At 41.7% G+C, this 24,064-nt stretch overlaps 1 protein-coding gene across 5 annotated transcripts in view; it reads left to right on the top strand.

Annotated features, from left to right (window-relative positions):
* The first annotated feature begins 128 nt into the window (after positions 1-128).
* UBR1 (ubiquitin protein ligase E3 component n-recognin 1) overlaps positions 129-24,064 on the top strand; it is a 56,614-nt gene continuing 32,678 nt past the window's right edge. For 3 of the 5 annotated variants that reach the window (XM_061997597.1, XM_061997595.1, XM_061997598.1), the window contains exons 1-15: positions 129-257; positions 10,796-11,052; positions 12,000-12,078; positions 14,064-14,174; positions 14,766-14,896; positions 16,079-16,220; positions 17,685-17,747; positions 18,036-18,159; positions 19,897-20,004; positions 20,406-20,494; positions 21,307-21,405; positions 22,063-22,220; positions 22,788-22,887; positions 23,149-23,277; positions 23,778-23,958. In XM_061997597.1, coding sequence (XP_061853581.1) covers positions 186-257; positions 10,796-11,052; positions 12,000-12,078; positions 14,064-14,174; positions 14,766-14,896; positions 16,079-16,220; positions 17,685-17,747; positions 18,036-18,159; positions 19,897-20,004; positions 20,406-20,494; positions 21,307-21,405; positions 22,063-22,220; positions 22,788-22,887; positions 23,149-23,277; positions 23,778-23,958 — 1,843 coding nt within the window. In that variant the 5' untranslated portion in view covers positions 129-185. Of the gene's footprint in view, positions 258-10,795; positions 11,053-11,999; positions 12,079-14,063; positions 14,175-14,765; positions 14,897-16,078; positions 16,221-17,684; positions 17,748-18,035; positions 18,160-19,896; positions 20,005-20,405; positions 20,495-21,306; positions 21,406-22,062; positions 22,221-22,787; positions 22,888-23,148; positions 23,278-23,777; positions 23,959-24,064 lie in introns of those variants that run through there. The other 2 variants (XM_061997596.1, XM_061997599.1) reach the window with 2 other exon arrangements.

Raw genomic sequence — 24,064 nt, 5'->3', positions numbered from 1 at the left:
GCGGGCCCGGCGCGCCTGGTGCCGCAGAGCATGCGCGCGGGCGGGGCGGCGCCTGCGCACGGCAGCCGGGGCCGCCGCTGGGGCGGGCTGGGGGCGGGCCGGGGCCGCCGCTGGGGCGGGCTGAGGGCGCGACGCGGCGCAGCGGCCGGGTGACGGCGGCGCCGGCTGCGGCCCTCGCTCTCAAAATGGCGGACGGAGGCACCGGAGGGCCTGCGGCGGGCGGACGGGTTCCCGTGCGGCCCCAGGAGCGAGCCATGGTGAGGCTGCAGCCCGGCACGGTTCCCCGCGTCCCTGCTCGGGGATAGCCCGTGCGCTGCCGCTCCGCCGAGCTTTTTCCGGCCGTGGAGGGAGCCGGGGGGCCGAGTTCCCCGTGTCCGTGCGGCGCCGTGGCGGGGCCGGACGCGCCATTGTGCGCCCGCTGCGGGTGGCGGGGGGCGGCGGCACCCGCCGAGGCGCGGCCGCGTAACGGGCGCGGGCTGTGGGGCCGAGGGAGGGTCGGGGGCGCGCACACAGGCGCTGCCCGCGCCGCCCCGCACCCTGCGGCCTGGGCTGGCGGCGGCCCCGGCGAGCCAGCCCTGCTCCGGGCCCGGCGAGACCTGTCAGGAGGCCCGGGGGCGAGCGGTTTGTCGCCAGCTCTCTGCTGCATCTCCTGCCCGCTGTCCTCGGCTTTCGTTTGACCTCTGTGCAATTAAGCGAGAACGAAGTTTAGAACGCTTCGGAGCCTTATCCTGCATCCTTAAAACGTGGTGGCAAATACAAACGTCCCTTTCCTCGATTTACGCTTGTTAAGTAAAGGTGACTTCACCGTGGAATAAAAAAGGCTGAGTGACAGGTTGTTGTTCTGCAGAGGGGGAATGAAGCAATAAATACTAAAGTTCAGAAGGGATGGACACGGTTTATTTGCTGAATAGATTTTTGTGGGGTTTAAAATCTGGTGTTTTTTAGTCATCTGTGGGCTTAATAGTCTCTTGCTGACCACAACTTGGCATTGACTCTGGTGGTCTGCTTTTCTTCACAGCCTTGTGATTTACTGTGTTGCAGGTCCTTGTGCTACAGCAGTTTAAAACCCAAAGGCTGTCAGGTTAATTAAATGCATCTGAACCTTTATCAGGAAGATAAAAGTAGGGAGGTGTTTACTCACAGAACTTTTCTTGCAGGTGGCAATGCTAAACCAAGAACTGTTCCTTCTTACACCTTTTTTTCCCCTCAGAATTGTAAGGGTACCTGCAAATCATAAAGGTGCAGTGTGTGACTCCAGAGCCATTTCTAAAATGACGTGTATTTCTGTGGCCATAACAAGCCTGTTTGGATTTTTTTTTCTATATTAGACACAACTTGATTTTAAAGTAGTAAAAGTATAATTGGACTGCATTGTGATGTCAAAAAATGCAACCTGGGTCAGGCAACCTCAAGCTTTGAGAGCCATGTTAAAGTCAGAGGGGTACTGAGGGTAATAGTTGCAATCAGCAGCAAGGCAGTGCAATCAGCCTTCTGTTATTCGGGGGCGTAAGAAGCTGAGTGAGCCCTGGCAATGCATAAAACTGATAGTAATGGTATTGTGCAAAACATGGGGAAAGAGTTTGAAAAGGTCCTTGATTGCTCAAAGTCGATGCTGGGCCACTAAGTTGTCACACTTTGTACGTGGCTTCAGGCAATTGAGAGTCTCTGAGCCAGAAGTGGGGAGAGGTGGGTGGCCACCCAGGTTGTGTTGTCTGACATATATCCAAGCAAACTGCAAGGGTTTTGGCAGGGTGGGTGGGATGAGGGTATAATAGTAAGGGAGCAGGGAAGCTAGGGATATGGACTTGGGTTGGATCTGACAGCATTCATCAAGTTAGATTGCAAACCTGGCTATACTGATGCCAGAGATGGCTGTAACGTGGAAGCAGTGCATCCAATTTACTGCTGTACTTAGGTGGAACTGATGTACCCTGTCTGACTCATGTTTTCATTGTGCACTGCTGGGCTGCACATCCTTTTACTGTTGTGCTGAAGTTGAGAGAGTGTAGAGCATACTGGCTGAGCGGAGTGAGCTTACTGAACTTGCCAAATCTGTCTGTGTCAGCCCGGTCAAACTGACTTATGGTCTCCTTTTTCCCCTCTCAGGCTTTGGGTGCTGTGGCTTGCAGTGCAGCAACACATCTGACTGCATGACTAGTGAACCTTCCCAGAGTGCTGGCTGCATGATGCAGGGTGATGGTGACTCATAATAAATTCTGCATCCAGCCCAACTTGATGTATTTTTATTGTGCACTTAACACCCAGTTCTTTGGGTTGGCTGACTGTGTTTGGAAATACCTGAGTTGGTATTTCACAGCATTAGTTGAAGTCAGGTCCTGTCTCTGCCTCCTGCATCTCTGTGGTGGTTGTTTTGCTTCCTAAGCTGAGCTGCCCTGAAAGAGAGAGCGTTGAATTTGGGCTGCGCTGACCTAGTAGTAAACCCTTTGTGCCAGACTTTACTTCCTTTTCCAACAGCATCTGTGGTTTCCTTGGCTGACTGAGCCAGACTTGACTTGTCTGGTAGTTGGTTAGCAGGCGTTGCTGGTGACCCAGTAAAAGCCTGCTTTGCAGGCTGGAGCCAGCCCTTTGGTTGGTTGCCATGTGTATTCTAAACAAATTCTGGTTTGACTCCTGTCTGCTGTGGTGGCTGCTGTCTGGAACACGTGAGCAGGGTCTAGATAATATTTCCAAGACTTATTTATGCCAAATCTTCAGATTTTGATGTGTATTTACCTTCTCACTGATATTTGTGAGGAAAAAGCATTTGTTTTTTCAGAACTCCCATCTTTTTTCATCAATCAATGCTCCAATGCAGAACCGTAGATGTGAGTGGGGTGGTGGTATACAAGAACAGAAAAGCTTTATTGTTAGACTGTTCCCTTTAAAGGCAGGAAAAAGAACTTGTTTTTGACTTCTAATCTCAAAGCAAAACATGATACAAGTGCTTCTGCATTATAAAGTATTTCAGATCTTGTTTTGTGTCAGTCAGTGTTATTACCTAGTTGAGAAAATGGCTGTGAGGAGCCTTGGCTGTGTTGTAATCGAGTTGTAGTATGGAGGGGGTATTTATATTCATGCCCAGGTTATTTCTTGAGAGTAGTGAAATCTTAGGCATCTTATTTTGGAGTTGCAATGACTTCAGTTTTCAACCTAACCTCTCATAAGCTGAACTCACCTGCTCAGACCACAGGACACATCCAGATCATTCTACATCAGTTTATGATAAACTAAATGAACTTAAAATTTCATCTTCAAGTAAACCAACATATCTTTTGGTGTAAATAAAGCCTCGAATTGCATAAAGCCATAGCTTTTAGAGTGCAGTGTATTAGCAGAACACTGTATCACTTGTTCAGTGTCCAAGAAGCGGAGTCCATGGAGTTGCAACCCCGAGATCTTGCTTGTGTCCTGTGTTTAGCTCTCTGAAGTGCTCTCATGTTGGTGTGACACTGAGCTACGCTGTGGTTAATCCTTCCTTGTTTACTCATACTTCTTGGCAGTTTTTGTGGCTTTTGTGACCTGCAATATGAAGGTATCCACTACCTTTGCTCAAAGTGTACAAATGCTGGTTACTGTAATTCTGATTTGATGCTGTGAGAGGCGTATGGCTCCAGGAGAACATAGAAGTAGGTGTTCTGAGAGCATGCATTGGGTTTAAGTGGCTTCTAGATCCCAAAGCAGTAGGGAAGCTAAGACTAAACAGGTTGGATTTGTTGTATAAGGGAAAACATGTGGGAGATGCTGAATGCAGGTTGGTTTTAGTGTATAAGGGGAAGCGTTTGGGAGTGCTAAATACAGATAGGTTCACATGAATTTTATTACACATCCATTCACAGCAGCACTGGACTATGTAAACTAGGTATCTTAAAATTCATGGACCTTGGAAAATTGGGTGGTTATAAGACAAGTTGAGGCACACTGGAATTAATTGAAGAAACCCTAGTGGGCTTTTTGGTTTTGTGGATTCCTTTTTTTGTGTGGATTCCTTTTTTTTTTTAATCCCCCCTTGAACATAACTATACCAAATTAATGAAGTACTTCATAAACACCCACTGTAGTTGGGGGTTTTGAAGTACAGTCTGGTGCTAAGAAATGTGATGCTTATTCTGTTCCTACGAGTGTAGGAGACCACAGCATGGATGTTAAGGATCAAACAAGGATAGAATCCAAGTCTAGAAACAAAAGGATCCAGCAAGTGAATAGTTTCACAGACCTACTGCAAATCATTTTGCAAAGGTGGCAAATTTTGCTGTTTTTCTACAGAGAATAACCTTTCCCCCCTCCAAATAAGTGTTTCACACGTAGTTTTGCTATAATGCATGCTACTGAATTCCGCTTCTGCTAGCGGTGATGTGAGTTGCATGTTGCTGTCTGCCCAATGCAAGCTTGACTGAAAAACTTGGAACAGGAAAAATGTATAGATTGCATACCTTGGGCTTGGGAATTACTTCCAGAATTTCTGTCTCCTTGTGTTGCTTGTTAAACCTATTTAGTTGTATCCCGTGTATTTTGCAACGTGTTTAGGGTAGAGTGACCAGTTGGTAGGCAGTACAGTAGATCAGCAGCATGGCAGAGAGAGAACTACAGGCTGTGATTTTACTTCTCAGATGTCTCCTTGGCCACTTGTTTGCATTCATGAACTTACTCCTACAAACTCAAGCTGCAGTCCTGTGATTTTTTTGGAGATGACTGACAGCTGCCTGTGGTTTCAAAGAGGCTGCACGGCCTGTCTGGGTCTGTGTGTTGTTTATATTGAAGACACATAAGCTGTCCAGTAGCCAGAAGAGTAATCAGTGTTGCTGGTGGTTTCTTTTGCTTCTCTGGTTGTCACTAGTTTGCTCTGGTTCAGTTGCACTGGTAGTCATGGAAGAGGACTAAAATTGAGGTAGATCCTAGTATAGACAGAAGCTTAGTACTCTGCACTGTTGTTAGGAGTCTCAGTGGGCAAACACCTGCATCGTTAAAGCATCTTTTAATGTTAATTGGCACCCTGCTTTGGCTTAGAGACCAGAGTTTAAATGAGTAGAGAGATCAAACAGTTCTTCTATGTCTTCAGGTCAGAGTTGATGTCCCCTTAGGACAGTGTTAGACAGTCTTGAGTGTTAACTCATGCTGAGCTGATAGTAAACAACTTCTGAAACCAAACTGGCTTCTCCTAGTGTAATTACTGACATCCAAAGCAGACCAAAGTTTGGTACATGACTGGTTCACAACTCTGTTATATACAGGAGCCATTCACTGATGTGTTAGAGAACAGGTATTTGGTAGTTGAGTTCTAAATAGTCATTTTTTTAAAGCTTCTATACTAAAGCAGTGGCTATGCTTAGTTGGAGAATGTGAAACACATCACCTACAGCTACGTGGTGCTTATATGACTTCTATGATTTAAGGCACAGAAGAACAAATACACTGGGGAATTTCTAGTGCTTATGTTTTGAGCCTCTTCTTTGGGGAATATTTATCTTTCAGGCTGAAATAGATTGACTTTTCTCTATGTTATGCCTAGGTATTCTGTACTGCAATTGAATCTTATTCTCAATGCCTTAGAAAACTGTAGTTTTAAACCAAAATAAAAAGAAGGAAAAAGTTTTCCAGTGTAACAGTGTCAGTTAGAGTGGAGTATATCCAGCCCTGCTTCTTCTGGGCTTTCCTCAATTAGTTACAGTCTGTGATACATTAATGTTTTTATCTTATTGCCTTATGACCCCTGCCTCTCTCAGTACACCATTTCAAATTTATTCTTGAGTGGAATCAGATTTGGAAGATGGACTTTTCTGTCTGGCTTATGTAGAGCAGACATTGGAAGATTAATAGAGATTGAGAAAGAAAGATTTCTCCTGGTGAAGGCATTTGAATCATGGAATGGTTGAGGCTGGAAGGATGTTTGAATGTCACTGCCTAAGCTTCCTGCTCAGGCAGGATCACCTAGAACAGGTTGCCCAGGACCATTTCCAGTCTGCTTTTGAATATGTCCCAGAATAGCAGCTCTACAATCTCCCAGGGCAGCGTGTGCCAGTGCTTGCCAGAAAGCTGCAATACAAGCCCATCTCTGCTTGCTTTCCTAGATCCCATCCTGAGCATGGAATGTTTGGACCTTAAATTATGGTGGTAGAGTACTTTATTTCCTCTTCACTGCTCAGTATAGGGTCAATTAAGGAAACTAACAATTTATTCACTTACGTGGTTTTTGTATCTGTAGCAGCTGAGCACTTGACAGGGGTGTGCTCAAGTCAAGGAGTGAGCAGAGGGCAGATGGGCCTGCTCAAAGTGTTAGTGGGAATAGTCAAACTGAATGCCAATATTTGTGCACAAGGAGACCAGCTTGACTGTCCAAGGCTAGCTTGGGCTTAGAGGTGTGCCCTGTTTGTCAGCTTCTGTCTTCTAGAAGTGTTCTAGTAGTTGATAGGGCTGGGACAAAGGTTGGACTCGATGATTTTAAAGGTCTTTTCCAGCTGCAACGACTCTGTGATTCTATGATTGATTCTACATATTTTTCATAGTTTTGTGTGTCATTTTATACAGTCAAACATAGTATACTAGAGAGGTTTTGACACAAGGAATAAATTACTTCTCCTAGGAGACAGAGTGTGGAGTGGGTCTGAAATTTAGCCTGGGGCAGCTTTTAGAAATAAGGAAAAGAATATCCTTGTTTCTCTAGTGAATATGATGGATATTTCCTGGGTGATGTATAGGTTGAGACTACAGTTTATTGTGTTTACTAGAAGGCACCCAGCCTGCTAGAGAGAGTTCTCTCTCTTCCCTTCCTCCTTCTTGTTCTCTCCTTGCTGTCCTCCCTTCTCTGGACAACATTTGAAGAGAACTAAAAGCTTTTCACAAGAACACTTGTGAGTTAGACTGTATGAGAACCCGTTCTGCAGTTCTGGCAGATTTTCAGGAAAGCTTAGCTCTGTATCTCTTGATGCTACGATGTACTCTGTTCCAACAACACAGAAGCTAAACTTACACCATCTCTTGGGAACACAACTAAGATAGAAGAGCTACAAAGTAGGATTCTCATGTGCTTTGCAGAGAGAATGCAAAGGGGTGACATACCACATGGTTCCATTTGAGCAAATGGAATAACCAAATGGGGAGGGGAACTTCCTAAAGTCATAGTGTACTGTAGGTATGTTAAAGTTACAGGAAGAAACATATTTAACTCCTTGAACACTGAGTTATGCAGTTGAACTGACAGAACTGACAGCCACTCATCTTAAAGCCAATCTATAAAAATTACACACGTGTGATTGAGGAATTCAGCTTTGTTACCTCTTACAATTTCATATCTTTCTGAGAACCCCCAGCTAAATGTGATATTTTCCTTTTTGAAGTGTTGTTTTAGAAGTATTTGATACATTTAGATTTAATTTTCAGTTGCTTTTTACAATTTGGTTTCTTTTTGCCCCAAGGTGAGCATATCTTTTTAACTACTAGGTAGCTGAAAATCCAGACAATTAAAGTAAAAAGGCAGGCAGCTCATCTGTTTTCTTGCCCTTTTGTTCCTTAGCAGTGTGAATATGTGAAAATAAATACATACCTATGTGTTTGAGTGTGTGTATGTATATGTATACAGAATGTGTATGTATTACGTGCATAGATCATAGAATCATTTAGTTGGAAAAGTCCTTTAAGACTGAGTCCAACCACTGACCACACACCGCCAAACCCACCACTAAACCATGTTCCTCAGCACCTCAGCTTTGCATCTTTTCAATATCTTCAGAGATAGGGACTCCACCACCTCCCCAGGCAGCCTGTGCCAGTGTCTAACAACCCTCTCAATGAAAAAGTTGTTCCTAATGTCCACTCTGAGCCTCCCTTAGTGCAACTTGAGGCCATTTCCTCATGTCCTGTCAGTCATTACTGGAGAGGTCAACCCCCACTTCACTACAACTCTCTTTCAGGCAGCTGTAGAGAGTGATTGTATCTGCTCTCAGCCTTCTCCAGGCTAAATATCCCGAGCTCCCTCAGCTGCTTCTCATAAGACTTGTTCTCCAGACCCTTCACCAGCTCTGTTGCCCATCTCTGGACGCGCTCCAGTGCCTCAACATTCTTCTTGCAGTGAGGGGCCCAGAACTGGACACAGTATTTGAGTTGTGGTCTCAATAGTGCTGAGTACAAGGGGACAATCACTTCCTTGTCCTTGATGGTCACACTATTTCTGATACAAACCAGAATGCCATTGGCCTTCTTGGTCACCTGGGCACCTGGCTCATGTTCAGCCACTGTCAACTAACACCCCCAGCTCCTTTTCTGCTGGACTGCTTTCCAGCCATGCATTCCCAAGCACGTGGTGCTGCCTGGGGTGGTTGTGGCCCAAGTGCCAGACCTGGCACTTGGCATTGTTGAACCTCATACAACTGGCCTCAGTCCATCACTCCAGCTTGTCCAGCTCTCTCTGAAGAGCCTTCCTGTCCTCAGGCAGGTCTATACTTCTGCACAGTTTGTCAGCAAAGTTGCTGAGGGAGCACTTGATGCCCTCATCCAGATAATTGATAAAGATGTTAAATGGAGCAGGCCCCAGCACTGAGCCCCAGGGACCACCACTGGTGATGGCTGACAACTGGATTTAACTCCACTCTCCACCACTCTCTGGGCCTGACTATCCAGCCAGTTTTCCACCCATCACAGAGTATGTCCATCCAAGTCCTGGGCAGCCAGTTTCCCCAGAAGAATGTTGTGGGAGACTGCATCAAAGGCCTTACTAAAGTCCAGGAAGATACATCCCCAGGCTTCCCCTTGGCCACTAAGCAAATCATCTTTGTCATAGAAAGCAATCAGATTGATCAAACAGGACCTGAACCCTTGGTTATCCTGTATGTGCCTCATGGTGGTGCTCAGGATGATCTGCTCCATAACATTTCCCAGCACTGAGGTCAGGCTGACAGGGCTGAAGTTCCCAGGGTCCTCCTTCTGGCCCATCTTGTAGATGAGTGTTACATTTGCCAGCCTCCAGTCCTCTGGGAGCTCCCTGGTGAGCCAGGGCTGCTGGTAGATGATGGAGGGTGGCTGGGTGAGCACTCTCAGGAGCTCCTTCAGCACCCTTGGGTTTTTGAATCACAAAATGCTTTGTGATTGAAGAAATCTGATTAGACTGGTCAACCTGCACTTATAAATTAAGGGTATTCTATGGTAGTTTGAGGACAGATTTGCTCTCCTGCTTGACCACGTTATCCATGGCTTCTCTTTTCCATCCATGTTTGCCATGCATTTTCTTACGTAACTTTGAGTTCATGGGTCATGGTAATAAATGAAGCAATGGGCTACCTAAGGATAGTGCTAAGGAACATTGATGGCCAAAATATCAGTAGAAGCCTCAGGCTAAAGCTGAACTTATTAGAAGTGTAGCATGTCTTATTAAAGCCATAAAGCAAGTGTTTAGAGTCACTACAATGTGGAACAAATCTGCTTTAACAGATTAGTTTTGGGTAATGGATGTTACTGTTCATCTAGAGTGTTTCAACATGGTTTCTCATGTTTAGGTTTTGTAAATAGACAGTTTTTGTACTTGCCTACATTAGGAAGATGTACAGTTTCTCAGAAAACAAATACACAATCTCTATGTAATGTTTGCACATCTGGCTTTCCTAGAACTGGAACTGCAGTGCTTTGGACTGCCTGTGTCCCAGCTTCGTTTGTTTTTCCACACACTGTTCTAATCTAGCTAGGGACCTGATCTTACAGATCTATGACTTAATCCCTTACCTCTGTCAATTCTGGGGGACAATCCATCAATTCCATTGATGTAGACTTCATTTTAAGTCAGAAATCAGGGTTTTTTTTGTCTTTAACATAACGTGATGTGCTTTTTCATCTTCTAAAGAAGTTGTATAGGGTATTTCTTCGAGCTTTCTCTCAATCCAGAGTCTTTGGTGGTTGCTTTGCCAGAGGAGGTTCACTTCAGAATTAGAGCTATTTCTGAAGTGGTATACATATTTTTTCGTACAAAGATAAGTTTTTGGGCATAAGTCAAGGTTGTGTATGAGAGGAGGTTGTCTTTAGGAGCCTTGATGGGTAAAGTTGTTATCTGATTTGCAATGGGGGAAAACTAAAAGTAGTTCTAGCTAACGAGAATAAGAAGAAAGAATATTCAGATTTAAAGGACAGAAATAGGGTAATTGGGGAGAACTGTTCAGAGAAATAGAGTAGTTCCAAGTAAAATTAGGGTTTTAAGAACCTCAAGTCAAAACACAAGTACTTTTATTAATTGTCTGATAAATACCAAGTTGCATTTTAGTCTGGTTTCCCAAGGACACTGAGGTGAGTTTCTTTCTCCCACGGTAACTATTGCACCCTGATGACCAGTTTCAACTAGATTTTACTGAAGGGTAATGATTCCAAAGACCATTAAGTTGCTGCTTGCTTTATGACTATCAACAGGCTAAGGAATGGATCTCAAACTTATTTCCCAGCTAAGACAGAGAAGCCTGCTGCTGCTCTTAGCATTTGTCAACAGCTGAACAGGCATCAGGATTTGTGTATTGGCTGGCCTGTTGGGAAGCATGTAGTTGAAAATTAATTAGTGCAAGGGTTTCTCTACAGCAGCATAGCATTTGCCAACTCTTGCCTCAGAGTGGTTTAGTAGAAGACTTTAAGGGAACAGAGGTTACTATGGTGGCTACTGAAAAGCAAACAGCAGGGAAATTCTTGGGAAACCACCTTTTCTTGGGTTTTATTCCTTGCAGAACTGGCTTCTGATGTGGGAAAGAGTGCTGGGTTCACAGTAGAAGTGCTTAATCCCATTTTATGTATTCATGTATATTCATCCATGTTTATGTTTAACCATTTCTTGCAGTGGTGTGATGAAAGATTCAACTTCCAAGCTACATTTTTACAGTGCTTGGCAAAACACGTGCCAAATATTTACTCAGCTGAAATGGACCCCTTGCTGGAGAAACAAGAAGAAATGGTCCAGGCAGCAATATTATACCCCCTAGAATGTTATTTGTTTGGGGAAGACCCAGATATATTCCTCGAGAAACTACAACACAGTGGAACCTCCCAGATCTGTGGGAAGGTGTTCAAAGGAGGAGAGACAACATACTCCTGCAGGTAAGAATGAAAGTGTATTATCACGAACGTTCCCACGTGAGAATCTGCAGCAAAGTGGTTTCATAAGAGTAGTTGTGCTGCTGACCAGTCATTGCTCATGTCATGGTATGTCTTTCATATCTATCAACTTCTGGCTGCTTGATTTCTTTCTTTTTAATTCACCTTATAGTAGATACATGGTGAGAAATTAATGTTAGTGAGGTATTAAATTGCTCAAGTGATATTTGTCATCCAAAGGTTTGGAAGGAAGTTCACTCTGTAGTCAGTATTACCATACTGATTTGCTTGTATTGTAAAAGAGGCTTGAGCTAGATGTTGAACAATGGTGTAAACCAAAAAACTTGATATATTGTCATCCACATTTTGTATAGAATGAAACACCATTTAAAGAACAAAGAGTGATCATGTTTTAGAGGAAAAAGGCAGTGTAAAGCCTGCAGATGTGTGTGGAACATAGAAGAAAATGGAATTAGATTACCCATGAATGTGATTCTGTAGTTTAAGACATTTGAGTGCATGATTGGAATAGTTGAAATTAAATTTCCAAGTATATGTTCTTTGGCTTATTTCATAAAGGAATTCCCCTTAATTTTTAACCTGTGGCTGGTTTAAAAGAAACTGAGTGTAGCAGAAAGGTTACTGCAGAGTTGTTGTGCTTTTTAATAGCTGCTCATTCTTGGCAAAACCAGAAATAAGTTAGCAGCAAGTCTTGAAAGTGGAAATGAAGCATGTTTCTGATAGAATCCAATGTAACAGGTTCAAGTATGGGGTTGAAACCTGACAGGTTTGTATTTTGTCTTTTCAATCACGTGGAGGAGTGGGTGTTTTTATGCTTTGAATCTATTTTAATCTCTACCTTTTTCTTTCTCTGAGTGACGTTTAGTTTTGTGCATGAAAACTCCATATGTTTGTTTTCCAAAGAGTTCCACTTATCATTTTTGTTGCAGAGACTGTGCAGTTGATCCAACTTGTGTGCTCTGTATGGATTGCTTCCAGAATAGCATTCACAAGAACCACCGGTACAAGGTAGGAAAACCTTATGTTAAGAAACTCATTGTGTAGCTTTACAGATGACTTTTTGAGGCTGTAATAAACTACATATAAGCCATTAGTAATTTTTACTTTAAAGAGGAAAATTGTCTTTATACTTCCACCCTCTTCCTGCATTTAGATTTTCACAAACTACTTTGTGCTTAGTGAGGACTATGATTAAGTTAAAACAAATGTAGAGCATCAGTTTTTTACTAAGAACTTGTTCTAGAACTGGACCATCTTTCTGATATCCTTTTGGTTCTCTTTGAGCCAAATCTATGTTGTCTTTGAGAGATTCTCATGATGTAATTGAAGAAGGATCTTGCAAATAATTCTTAGCTAACTTACTGTCTAAACTGTCATCTACCCTTTCTTTCCCAGGCTCCCTTTTTTTGCCTGCCCTCTCCACTGAGAACTCTCATTTCCACAGCCTTGAAAGCAGAAAGGGAAAACAATATATTAAGTGTCATTTTTAAAGCTGGACTAACTCTGCTGCAACAGGCAATGTGCTGAAACATGTATTCAATTTCATTATCTTTCATGACCAAAAAGTGGGCTAGGGTGGTTTTTTTCAGCTATTCCTTGTATTGTTTGACATGACATCCACTAAAGAGATTTGTCTTGCTTGTGTTATCAGTTGGTCATAAAATCCCTTGAAGTGGATATGTTTCAGTGAGAGTTTGGAAGAAGGTCTTAGCAATGTCAAAATGAACTGAGACTAAAATTCTGCCCCTCTGTATAAGTCTTTGTATTCTGATATGAAAATGTATTGTAAGTAGTCATTCAAAAACATACAGAACTACTTGGATAATGCTAGTATGACTTCCATGTCCACACTCATGCAAGCACACAGTTTGCAGGGAGGTAAGATGAAGACCAGGGAAAAGATGAGGTCCTGAGGGACACGATTCAGTGGTGGATTTGGCTGTGTGAGGTTAGTGGATGGACTTGATCTTGAAGGTCGTTTCCAAATGAAACAACTCTGTGATTCTGTGACAATAGACAATACTGATTTACAGAGCAATTTGGGATCACAGTTGGGCTAAGAAACTGTTGTCCTTTCCTTGTTTTTCGGTGACTTCTTCAGGCAAAACACCAGCCATGGAAACAGATGGTTAGATAGGAGCAAATTTGTTGTGTTTGCATTTTAAAGATGCAATCTGAAGAATGCAGATTATGCTTTTTATGGATTCATAGAATAATTTAGATTGGAAGGGACCTAAGGAGGTCACCTTGCCCAAACTCCTGCTTGAAGTACATCTAATTAGAACAGGTTATTTTAAAACATTTCAAGTAAATATCAGCTTTTTGAGTGTCTGTTTTTTAGGTCATGTAGTGGATTTGTAATCATTTTAGGACTGGGGGTTTGGAGTAAGCTAAACATTTTTGCTTGGGTGTTGTCTGAACATTCAGCCAAAAGGAAGGGTCAGAATTTGCACTTTTCTGAGGTGTAACACAAAGCTGAAGTTGCAGGAATGTATCTAGGTGCAGGTTCTGTCTCACTTTCTTTGATTAGAAGTGGGGGTACTGATGTCTGGTTAATGTGAACATATTCTTTGGATTAGTTTAAAACTTTCCCAAGTAATTTGTAAAGAAAGCATTAGGCACTTCTGCCATAATCTGTGCTAATAAACCCAGGAAATATTACTTTGCATTTTATGAAGTGCTTGTTCATCAGTCATAGACTTTTCCATGTACTTTCTAGTTGAGTTGAAGACCTGCACACTTCTCTGCAGCAGCAGCTGTTTCCCCCTTTATGTTCTGCTCAAAAAGCTGACATTTTTTCCTCCCCTTTCCTCTGTTAAGTCTCTTTCTATCTAAAAATTAAAAGATGTGGCAAGTCCCTTGGTTTTGCAGTGCCTCTTGTGTTTGGTAAGTAGGTGTTTATACCCATGTTTGGCTTGGATAATGCACATTTCTGTTTTTTCTCTTGCTTTTGATGTGCATGCTTTGTGACTGAAATACATGGTTTTTTACAGATGCATAGCTCCACTGGAGGTGGATTTTGTGACTGTGGGGATACAGAGGCATGGAAAGCTGGACCACTGTGTACTAAACATCAACCTGGAGCATCAGATTCTGCAAAAGAAGTAAGAACTTTGCTTAAAGTGAAAAGCTTTTAGCATGAAAAGCATCTTTGTTTCTCATCTTTTCTCACTCTGGCAAACACGTAGATACTCAGATTTTGCAGGCAGTTTGTGTGATACTAAAATGAAAGGAAACTGTGTAACTAGACAGTATCAGCCTCTGTTCCTGTGTCATATTTGTATATGAAATGACTGGATTTGATACCATTAATAACAGTATTATATACAATTTATATGTGCATAAGCTGAAGGGAAGATGTTATGTGGAAAGGTCATTATGGCCTTTGGATTAAAGCCCTTTTTTCACAGTGTATCTGTGTCTTGTACCTGAATATTGATTGCTTCATTCTTACATGCAAATTTGCTACTGACTTTCTTCATTTACAGCCTTAATTCCTCCCCTGCTTAAATGGTTGTGGAATGGATTAATAGTGTTATGTGATGTAGATGGTTTAATGATCTTTATTTGGGTAAATGGGAGATACATCAGCTCACAGGAAAAGGAACATTTCCTGAAAGAAATATATGAATAAGTTATTCTACCAATCCTTTTAATTTTTTTCCCCCATATTAGTGTTATCTCCTGTTTTACAGGATTCTGAATGTCCGTTGAATGAAGAAATTATGGAGCACTCTAGGAGAGTCTTTCCCTCCGTGATAAAGTACATCGTAGAGATGCTTATATGGGAAGAAGAGAAGGAGCTGCCTCCTGAGCTCACAATTAGGTAGAGACTTTCTCTTATGCTAACATCTCACTGTGAAAACCTCTGGAAACAGCACTGTAACATGGTTGACTTAGTTATATAAAGAAAATACTGATGGGAAGAGTAGCATGTGTCTGTGCTCCATCAGATGCCAAGGGGAGCTGCTCCAGAGCTGTCCCAGTCTGCAGCAGAGCTTCATGCACAGAGGATTTTCCTGAGCCAGGGAAATGCCAGGGCAGTGGAGAGACCACCTCTCACAGGACATACTGATGGGGCAACTCTGACTACCGTTATGCCTATAAAAAGCAGCCTAGGGAGCCCAGATAGAGCGTGGTGTGTCAGCCAGGGTGTGACACGACAGTTTGTGCAGCAGCGTGCGCTGCAAGGGTGTAGTCATCCTACCAGTTCAGGAGGTGGGTTCTCAAGAGATAACCTTGTGGAATGCACTGAGAGTAACTTCTTAAGACAGACAGTTGGTAGCTCTATTGGAGGGAACTGATGCTGTACCTATTGGCCACCAGCACAGGTGAGCTGATTGGGGATGTCAAGATTGGAGGTAACTTGGCCTGCAGTGATGGGATACTGGTGGAGTTTGCAGTCCTGAGGGATATGGGTGAGGAGAAGCTTGGGGAGGTTTAGATTAGGTAATAGGATTTTTTTTTTCCCCACCAAATGGATTATTAAACATTGGAACAGACTGCCCAGGGAAGTGATTGAGTCATGGTCCCTGGAAATATTCAGAAGATGTGCAGATGTGGTGTTCGGGAGTACAGTTTAGTGGTGGACATGGCAGTGCTGGGTTAACGGTTGGACTTTGTGATCTTAAGTTCTTTTCCAACCTAAACTATTTTGTGATTTTATGACTGTGGATTTTAGGAAAGCAAACTTCCAACTCTTTAAGGAGTTAGTAGGAAACTGCCCTTAGGTACAAGGAAGCAGAACAGAGCTGGCAGATACTTAAGGATGCTTTCCATAGAGCACGAGAGCTCTTGATCCCTGGCTGTAAGAAATGATGAAAGAAAGGCAAGACAGTGGCATACATGAATGCTGGCCACACTCAAGGGCAAGAAGGAAATGCACAGGCAGTGGAAGCAGGGACAGGTATCCTGGAAGATTATAGGGGCACTGCCCAATTATTCAGGGAGTAGGACATTATTTACAAATTGATTTTTGTTCATGTGTGGTATGTTGTGTTTTTCCCAGCAGAGAGAAGGTAGACAGCTACTACTGTGTCCTTTTCAATGATGAACATCATTCTTACGATCACGTCATCTATAGCCTGCAAAGGGCACTGGGCTGCGAACTTGGTGAAGCCCAGTTGCATACCACTGCCATAGATAAAGAGGTTGGTGCATTCTGAACGTGGGAGAAAATGACTTTTTAATTGTTAAGAAGTGCTACTATAATCTGTTCATCACAGAGTCATTGTTTCTGGGATGCTGGAGCTTGAGGAGAAAGAAAAGCCTGTTGCAGAGGAACCCCTCATCAATGCTCCTTTCAATAAAATTCTGAAGTGTGTCATTTTTTTTCTTCAGGAGAAGATCTCAGCTTCCTGAGAAAGGGAATTGCTGGTTTATCTCAAGTTGTTCCTTTCATGTTTTGCATATTTCCTTTACCTTTTCTTCTCAGCTGAGATTAATCTTTTAATGGGGTAGTGTTTGTCTGAAAAATAGACAAGTCAGCAATAGGCATGTTCAGTCATATTTAATCAGAAATGTAGGGGGTTGGATTAGATGATCTCTAAAGGTCCCTTCCAACCCCTACCATTCTGTGAACCCCCCTCCATGATCAGTATTTGATTTCTTTTAATTGCAGCCCTTTTTTTTTACCTCACAAAGTACAAAACTTAAGTGTTTGCACGTGGAGAAGCTTTTGTGTATAGCTGTACACATATTTGTTCTATATTTACTTACAAACCAACTGACTAATATTAGAATCCTTTTTTAATCTGTAAAACCTGTGTTTTCTTTTTGCCTTTCTCCTTGTTCCAAGTAATGAAAGTTTAGTTGTATTTAGTTAGTAGTGTCTGTCGGTCTTATGTAGTTCCAAGTCTTGTCCTTCAGTTGCAGGTTTTGTAACTTACATACATGCATGCTTATAGAGTAACTTTTAATAGCTTCCATTATGATGGTTTCTTTCATTGAAACCTAATTTTAGCTCCAGAGTTGATCAAACTTTTTTGTTTTACATAGCACCTGCTACAGCACAGAGCTGGATTACATTGATTTAATTATAACAGTTCCACAACACACAGCTACTTCATGTCTTCTTGTGTGAAATTCTGCTGTGTGGAGACCTTGTTTTGGAAGTCCATGCCTCTGTTTTTCTTTGAGTGGAATCTGAGGTCTAAGCCGGACCTGTTGTTGGCTTTACTGAAAGAACTATCAAACTCATGCTTGTAATATAGCCTCATATTTCATGGAAGTGAGAAATAGTAGGAAAGATTGTACAGAAGCAATTCAAGACGAGTGTACTTTGTGCTAGGAAGAAAGCTGATCTGGGTTGGATTTAAAGTATTCTGCAGAAATCCCTCTCATATGTTTTAATTTGTTTAATTTGTGTGTGAATTTTCCTCACCTAATGACACTAAGATGCACAGGCTTCACTTCATTGTGTCATTGTTAATTTAGTTAGAAGAGATTTTTTCTGAAGATATTGAAGTTCTGGATGTCTGGAAGCACCAGGAGTGATGTTGAACCCTGTCTTTCTTTTATGTATGAGAAAACATAGCAAGGATCAGGCTTATGACAAGTTGGTTTGATTTCATATATTGTATCTTGGTCTCATGCTCAATACTCTCTTCAAACAGGGTCGTAGAGCTGTTAAGGCAGGACGTTATGTCTCTTGTCAGGAAGCAAAAGAAGAAATCAAGGTAAATTTCAGAAAGGTTTTTCTCATCTGAAGAGCAAACACATCATATAATACTTAAAACTAATTTGCCTTTATCTTAGTACTTCCATCCTTTTATAATCTACCTGTGAACTTTTTGAAACTCAATTTGCCCCTCCACATTTGGTAGAGATAGATAGGTATCTTCTACATGAAAATGTCACACTGATATGAGCTGTTCTTGCTTGCGAGAGGTAATAGGTGGTAAAGACAACTATGAGATTTTATATTATCTTTATTTTATGTCTACTAATATTTACCTGACTCCTAGAGGCATTCTGAAAATGTTTCCCAACGACCACTTCACGTGGAGGTTCTGCATGCTGATGTCATGGCTCACCAGAAGTTTGCCTTGCGCCTTGGGTCTTGGCTGAACAAACTCATGAGCTATTCAAGTAAGCATAACTGATATTTGCTGTGATAATGCCATGGCAGTATTTGAATGACTGAGTCTTTCTGAAAAAGTCTTCAGTAGTATCTGTTGTATGTGATAATCTCTTGTTAAAATGCTCTCATGTTCCTCCTAATTAGTAAGTAATACAGTAGTCTGTGCTGATTTCCAGCAGCATGGTTATAGATAGCAATACTTTTCTGTTCCTCCTTGTTGAAATAAATGTCTTCCCCTGCTTGAGCTCTGCTCCCCTACAAGTTTTGTTATTCTCATTTTCAGCATCACATGCCCTGTCTCAGTGACTTCTTTGCTTAAAAGCTGCTCTGCCTAGTGCTGGTGGAAAGCAGCAGAACATTTCCATCAGTGAAAACACATCATTTCCTTGAGTGAACTCCTGCTTCGGTTTTGATAGCTGTGATTAATTAGTGTCAGTGAAACAAACAAATGCCTTAATTTAGAAGTCTGTCCAGTAGTGGAAAGTCTATTTTAAGCTTTTAAACATTGTGCTGGTGTCTGATGATGCTTGTGGCTTTAAAGAAGACTTCTGAATCAATGTAGTTGTTATTTCTGTTCCTGTTTTTCACCCCATGCAGTGCTACAGGCTTGGGGAAGAGCTGCATGGTGGAAAAGGACCCGGGGGCATTGGTTGAGAGATGTCTGAATATGAGCAGGCACAGTGTGCCCAGGTGGCCAAGAAAGCCAATAGCATCCTGGCTTGTATCAGAAATAGTGTAGCCAGCAGGACCAGGGCAGGGATTGTCCCCCTGTTCTCAGCACTGGTGAGGCTGCACCTCGAGTGTTGTGTTCCGTTCTGGGCCCCTCACTACAAGAAGGACATTGAGGTGCTGGAGCGTGTCCAGAGGAGAGAACAGATCTTATGAGGACTTGACAACCTTTAAGGACTTTTTCAACCAAAAGGATTCTGTCATACCAGTGTTTTGCCAAAGTAAAGCCATTATAACACTTCTTTCACCATGCAGATATGCACAGATTAAGCTCCACTCGCTGCTTATGCAGGTGGTTTGTAAATCTGTTGATCTGCTTCAGCCTCTTTTGTAACCTTGAACTCTTAACATTCCTCTCCTTGTTCTTCTGAATTATATATCTACATTAAGAGCTTGGTGTTCTGCACTCAACTGGAACTTATTGGTGGCTTGCTGGTTCCTGTTCTTTCCCTGATTCACTTGAAGTGGTGGAAATAGATCAAGAAGTATTCAATACTGGTTATTTTTCAGTGATGACACTCCACTTTTCCTTTGGAAATCAGTAACATTCAGACATGAGCTGTTACATTACTAACCCATGGATGATGCTGATAACTTGTTTCAGCAACTACTGTATTTTCTGATAGGTGCAAGGAAGTGAAAAATAATGTTCTGAGATTGTACAAAAGACTGGCTTCCAAGGCAGGGACCAGTGTAGACTTGTCTAGCCTCTGCATTTTGTGCTGACACGGTGAATTCTTCTTACGGATTTGCTTTGCAAAACTGCCTAAATGCTTTTCACTTCTCAATACTCTTCTGCATCACTGGCTTTATTAAAGTAGGGAAGAATATTAAATAGGAAGAAATTAATAAGGGAAGAGTATGTGAGAGTGTGTTCACTGAGAGAAAACATACTGTTAAAAACCAATCCATACTGAAGTGCATTCTTTCCTTTAAAGAACAAAACTCTGTAATTCTCATTTTGGTGTTAGTTATCAAAGCATTCTGGTACAACTGGATATGTTCTATCACTACAGGTGACTTTCGCCAGATCTTTTGTCAGATATGTCTGAGGGAAGAAGCTGGATCTGAAAAGCCATGCTTCATAAGCAAGTTGATGCTGTGGGATGCCAAACTTCATAAAGGTTTGTGTATCCTTGTTGCTGTGAGCTGTGAAGAGGCAAAGTAGTTTTGCACGTGTGTAACAGATGTGTAGAAGTAAATGCCATGCAGGTGGAGTTACACTTCTCTCTGGTTTTTGTGTTGTGGAGTTTATATAGCTGAGAGAATTGATAGTTTAGGTATGTATAGAACTCCTACATTTTCCCTTCTTTATGTATTTCAAAGAATCTTTTTACAAGATGGAGCTTGAGTGAATGACTTGATGCTTACCCACCGTTTTAAATACACTCCAAAAAAGCAACAACTTGGTTCATGTGCTTTATAATCATGTCAAGGCTTTCATGATTTTTAATTATGGTTTTAGATTACTAAAAGCTGCATGTCAGTGCAATAAAGTGATGTGTGTTCTGTTGCCTTCTCACAGGGGCAAGGAAGGTTCTTCATGAACTTATCTTCAGTAGTTTTTTCATGGAAATGGAATACAAAAAACTGTTTGCTGTGGAGTTTGTGAAGGTAAATTTTATTTCAGGGTTTTTTATACCATACGTTTTTACTGGCTTTGCAAAATTTCCTCCAAACCTGAAAATGGTTTCAATATAAACAATGAATTTTCAGCAAGTAGAGCTTCAACAACTAGCTCAGCCTTTCTAGAGTCTGTTAGTTCTGCTGTCATGGGGTTTTTTCTTGTAGTCACATAGGTATATATGCTCATTTAGAATGCAGGATGGATAGTATGCCTTATACCTCTTGAAATGACAGATGAACTGCAAATGAAGGTGGTCTTTCTGTTTCAAAACTGGGTACAAGAGTTAGGAAATATGCAAAACATAAGACCAGATGGGTTTTGTGTTGCAGAGTGAGACTTCTTAGTCCTGATAAAGATGACTGATACTTCATGGTTTTCTCAGCTAAGCAAAGGCAGACTTAAATTACTCGTTGCACACATATTTTTAGACAGCTGTTGGGTAATATCCACGCAGCTCACTGCAGGAGGAAGAATTGTTTTATGAGTTGATGCCTTTATTGATCATTTTTTCCAGGTATTTAATTTCTTTCCTTGGCAAAGATTGGTCGTAGGGAAGAAAATATTTTGGTTCCAGTCTGGCAGAAGAGTTAAATTTGTGCTTGTCTTCAGTATTAAAGCAATGAGTCCCATACTTAGTTGCTTTGCTGCATTGAGCACGTTGTGCTGGTTTTGTTCTTTGAAGTGCTTCTATTAGAAAGGAAGAGGGACGTAGAGATATGATTCTTCCTGATTAAAAGTAAACATTTTCTGTGAACACTGGGTTTATTTCTTTAATTTCCCCAATATTCTCTTTTCCTAGTATTACAAGGCATTGCAAAAGGAGTACATCAGTGATGACCATGACAGAGTTCTCTCTGTGACAGCACTCTCGGTTCAGATGTTCACTGTACCGACTCTGGTATGTAGCCTGTCTCCACGAGAAGCACACAGTACATTGGGAGTAGCAGCAGTATCACCTTTGCAGACTGCTGTACTCAACAGGGAGTTTTTATGCATTGCTAAGTTGAAAAGGAGCGATTTTGAGATTTGTTGAGGCCAATATGAAAACAGGAGCTTGAGTTTATGTGAAAATTCACTAGAGAAGATAGAAGGAATCAGTAGAAGCTTTAGGCAGCATTATTCTCTGCATTAATGTTCACTGTTCATGTTACCTTATGTAACTTCAAAAAACTTGGTGACATGTGTCCAAATAAGAGGTTACACATCTTTTTCCTGGGTGAAATATGTGAAATCCTTTGGGAGAGGGAAAGTATACCTGTAGGTTTTAAAGGTGATGTGTTTCTTGCCTGAAAGACTAACATAGAAGTGCTTTTCTACATGATCTTCCTAGAAAAAAAAGGCATGTCTGTTACATTGCTGTCAGAGTGAACAAAGAGGCTGATTGTTGCTAGAAGTGGTGTTCATACAAACTACTGTGGGAGGTTTTATAGCTCCCACTCTTCTCAAATGCTTACAGTAATTTCTAATAAAAAAGACTAGATTCAAAGGGAAATAATATTGTGACAGTTTTCTTCTACAAAACTAAGGAAGAAACGTTTCCATTTTCTTCTTGAAGGCCCGACATCTTATTGAAGAGCAAAATGTAATCACCACCATTACAGAGACACTCCTGGAAGTGCTTCCAGAGTACCTAGACAAAAATGACAAGTTCAACTTCCAAGGTTACAGTCAGGACAAACTGAACCGGGTGTATGCAGTAATATACGACCTCAAGTAAGTGCCGAACTAGACTGATTCCTAGAAAATGGGCAGTAGGATGAGGTGTTTCAGTTTGGGAATCTGCTGATAAAACTGCTTTGAAAACAAACCCCAGAAGCCTCAAACCCTCAAATTCCTGAAACTCTGAATTAGTTGTATTTTTCAGTGGAAACTTAAAACTTTAAAATACCAAAAGTATGTTCTATAGAGACAATTTCTGATCATTCTTGCTGATGTTATTCCATACCACAAGTGCATTCAGCAACAAAAATGTGTCTCCTGCAGGGCAGTACAGGAATTTGGCTTCTGTTCAGTATCATTCTGAAAAAGTTGTATAGTCCTCATTTGCAGAGCATTTTCCACTCTTCTAGGTCCCAAATTTCTCTAATGCACTGAGTAATGTAAAAGCAAATGACCCCAAATACTTTGGGATTAGTTTCAAAGTGAATGAGTGGCATCAAGCAACTCTAGTGTTTGGTGAAAATGTGAAGTGGAGCTTGAGATGGGGAGGGTGAGGTAATGTGATGATGCAGCATAAACAGAAGTGTGAGCAGAAGATGATAACATTTTCTTTGGACACAGGTATGTCTTAGTCAGCAAGCCCACAGTATGGACAGAGCGTCTGAGAGAGCGCTTTTTAGAAGGATTTGTTTCTTTCCTAAGGATTCTGACTTGCATGCAGGTACAGTACATTTAAATAATTCCTTTTCTAACAATGCTGTTATGAAGAGATCACAGCACTTTTGTTTGTTCATCATCCATAGCAATATTGTGGTTATTGGGTGGGTGAAAAACTAACGTTTGCTTTGTAGAGGTAATATCAATCATTTTTAGTTACATGGATCTAAACAACCTGTGTCTTAGTATTTGCTCATGGGATGTTGTGTTGTGTTAAGCCTGTGATCGTGGATTCAGCTTGAGTGTTTTGTCACCTTCATTTCAGGGAATGGAGGAGATAAAAAGACAGATTGGTCAGCACATTGAGGTGGACCCTGACTGGGAAGCAGCTATTTCTATACAGATGCAGCTCAAGAACATTCTTTTGATGTTCCAGGAGTGGTGTGCGTGTGATGTAAGTGTATTGTCTGTGATTCTCACAGTGTGCCTTCTGTGAATATTCCTGAGTGCTTTGTAAATAGCAGCTCTCTAAAGAAGTTCACTGTTGTTCAGTACTGATCTCCACAAAAAAATGGGTCTGAAAGAATTCATCTAGGGTCTCAGAAGAATATAACCTTCTAGCACAGGATGTCAGACAAAGCACAAGGAGAAAATCCCACTCATAACTCAAGGTTTTGAGGATTAAGTTCATGGCATTGCCGTCAAGCTTTAAAGTTTTGAAGCACATGGTGTTCATTTATAGTTGCAAAAGTGGACTGCAGAATCTTTGTACTAACTGGGTATTCTCAGTTAGCTTTAATGGATGCTCCACTACTCCTGTGCATGCTTCTCAGTATTAAGAAACACAGTAGTAAATATAGTGTGGATTTTTAGTAACTATTGGTGCTGGCAGAAGAAAACAAGTGAGAAATATGCTTTTGAAATGTAACACTGTGCATGTATTGTACATTCTAGGAAGAGCTGTTGCTCAGGGCCTACCGGGAATGTCATAAAGCTGTGATGAGGTGCAGCACAAGTGGCCGCACACGGGAGAAGACAGTGTTTCACCTGTGTGGCCATACTCTGGAGAGCAGGCCTTACAGAGTGTCTGCAGATCCTGTCAGCATACATTTACCTCTGTCTAGGACTCTTGCTGGTAGGTGATGTGTTTTGTCTTGATTGCCATGTGAATTAGGTTTAGCATCCATCTCTATTTCTTTACTCCAGCAAACATTGAGATTAAGCTTTTCACAGAGCAGTTG

The sequence above is a fragment of the Colius striatus genome, chromosome 6 (assembly GCF_028858725.1).
Source record: "Colius striatus isolate bColStr4 chromosome 6, bColStr4.1.hap1, whole genome shotgun sequence".
Lineage (NCBI taxonomy): Eukaryota > Metazoa > Chordata > Aves > Coliiformes > Coliidae > Colius > Colius striatus.
Note: the sequence above shows the minus strand (reverse complement) of the source record. Positions and strands in the feature narration are given on the sequence as shown.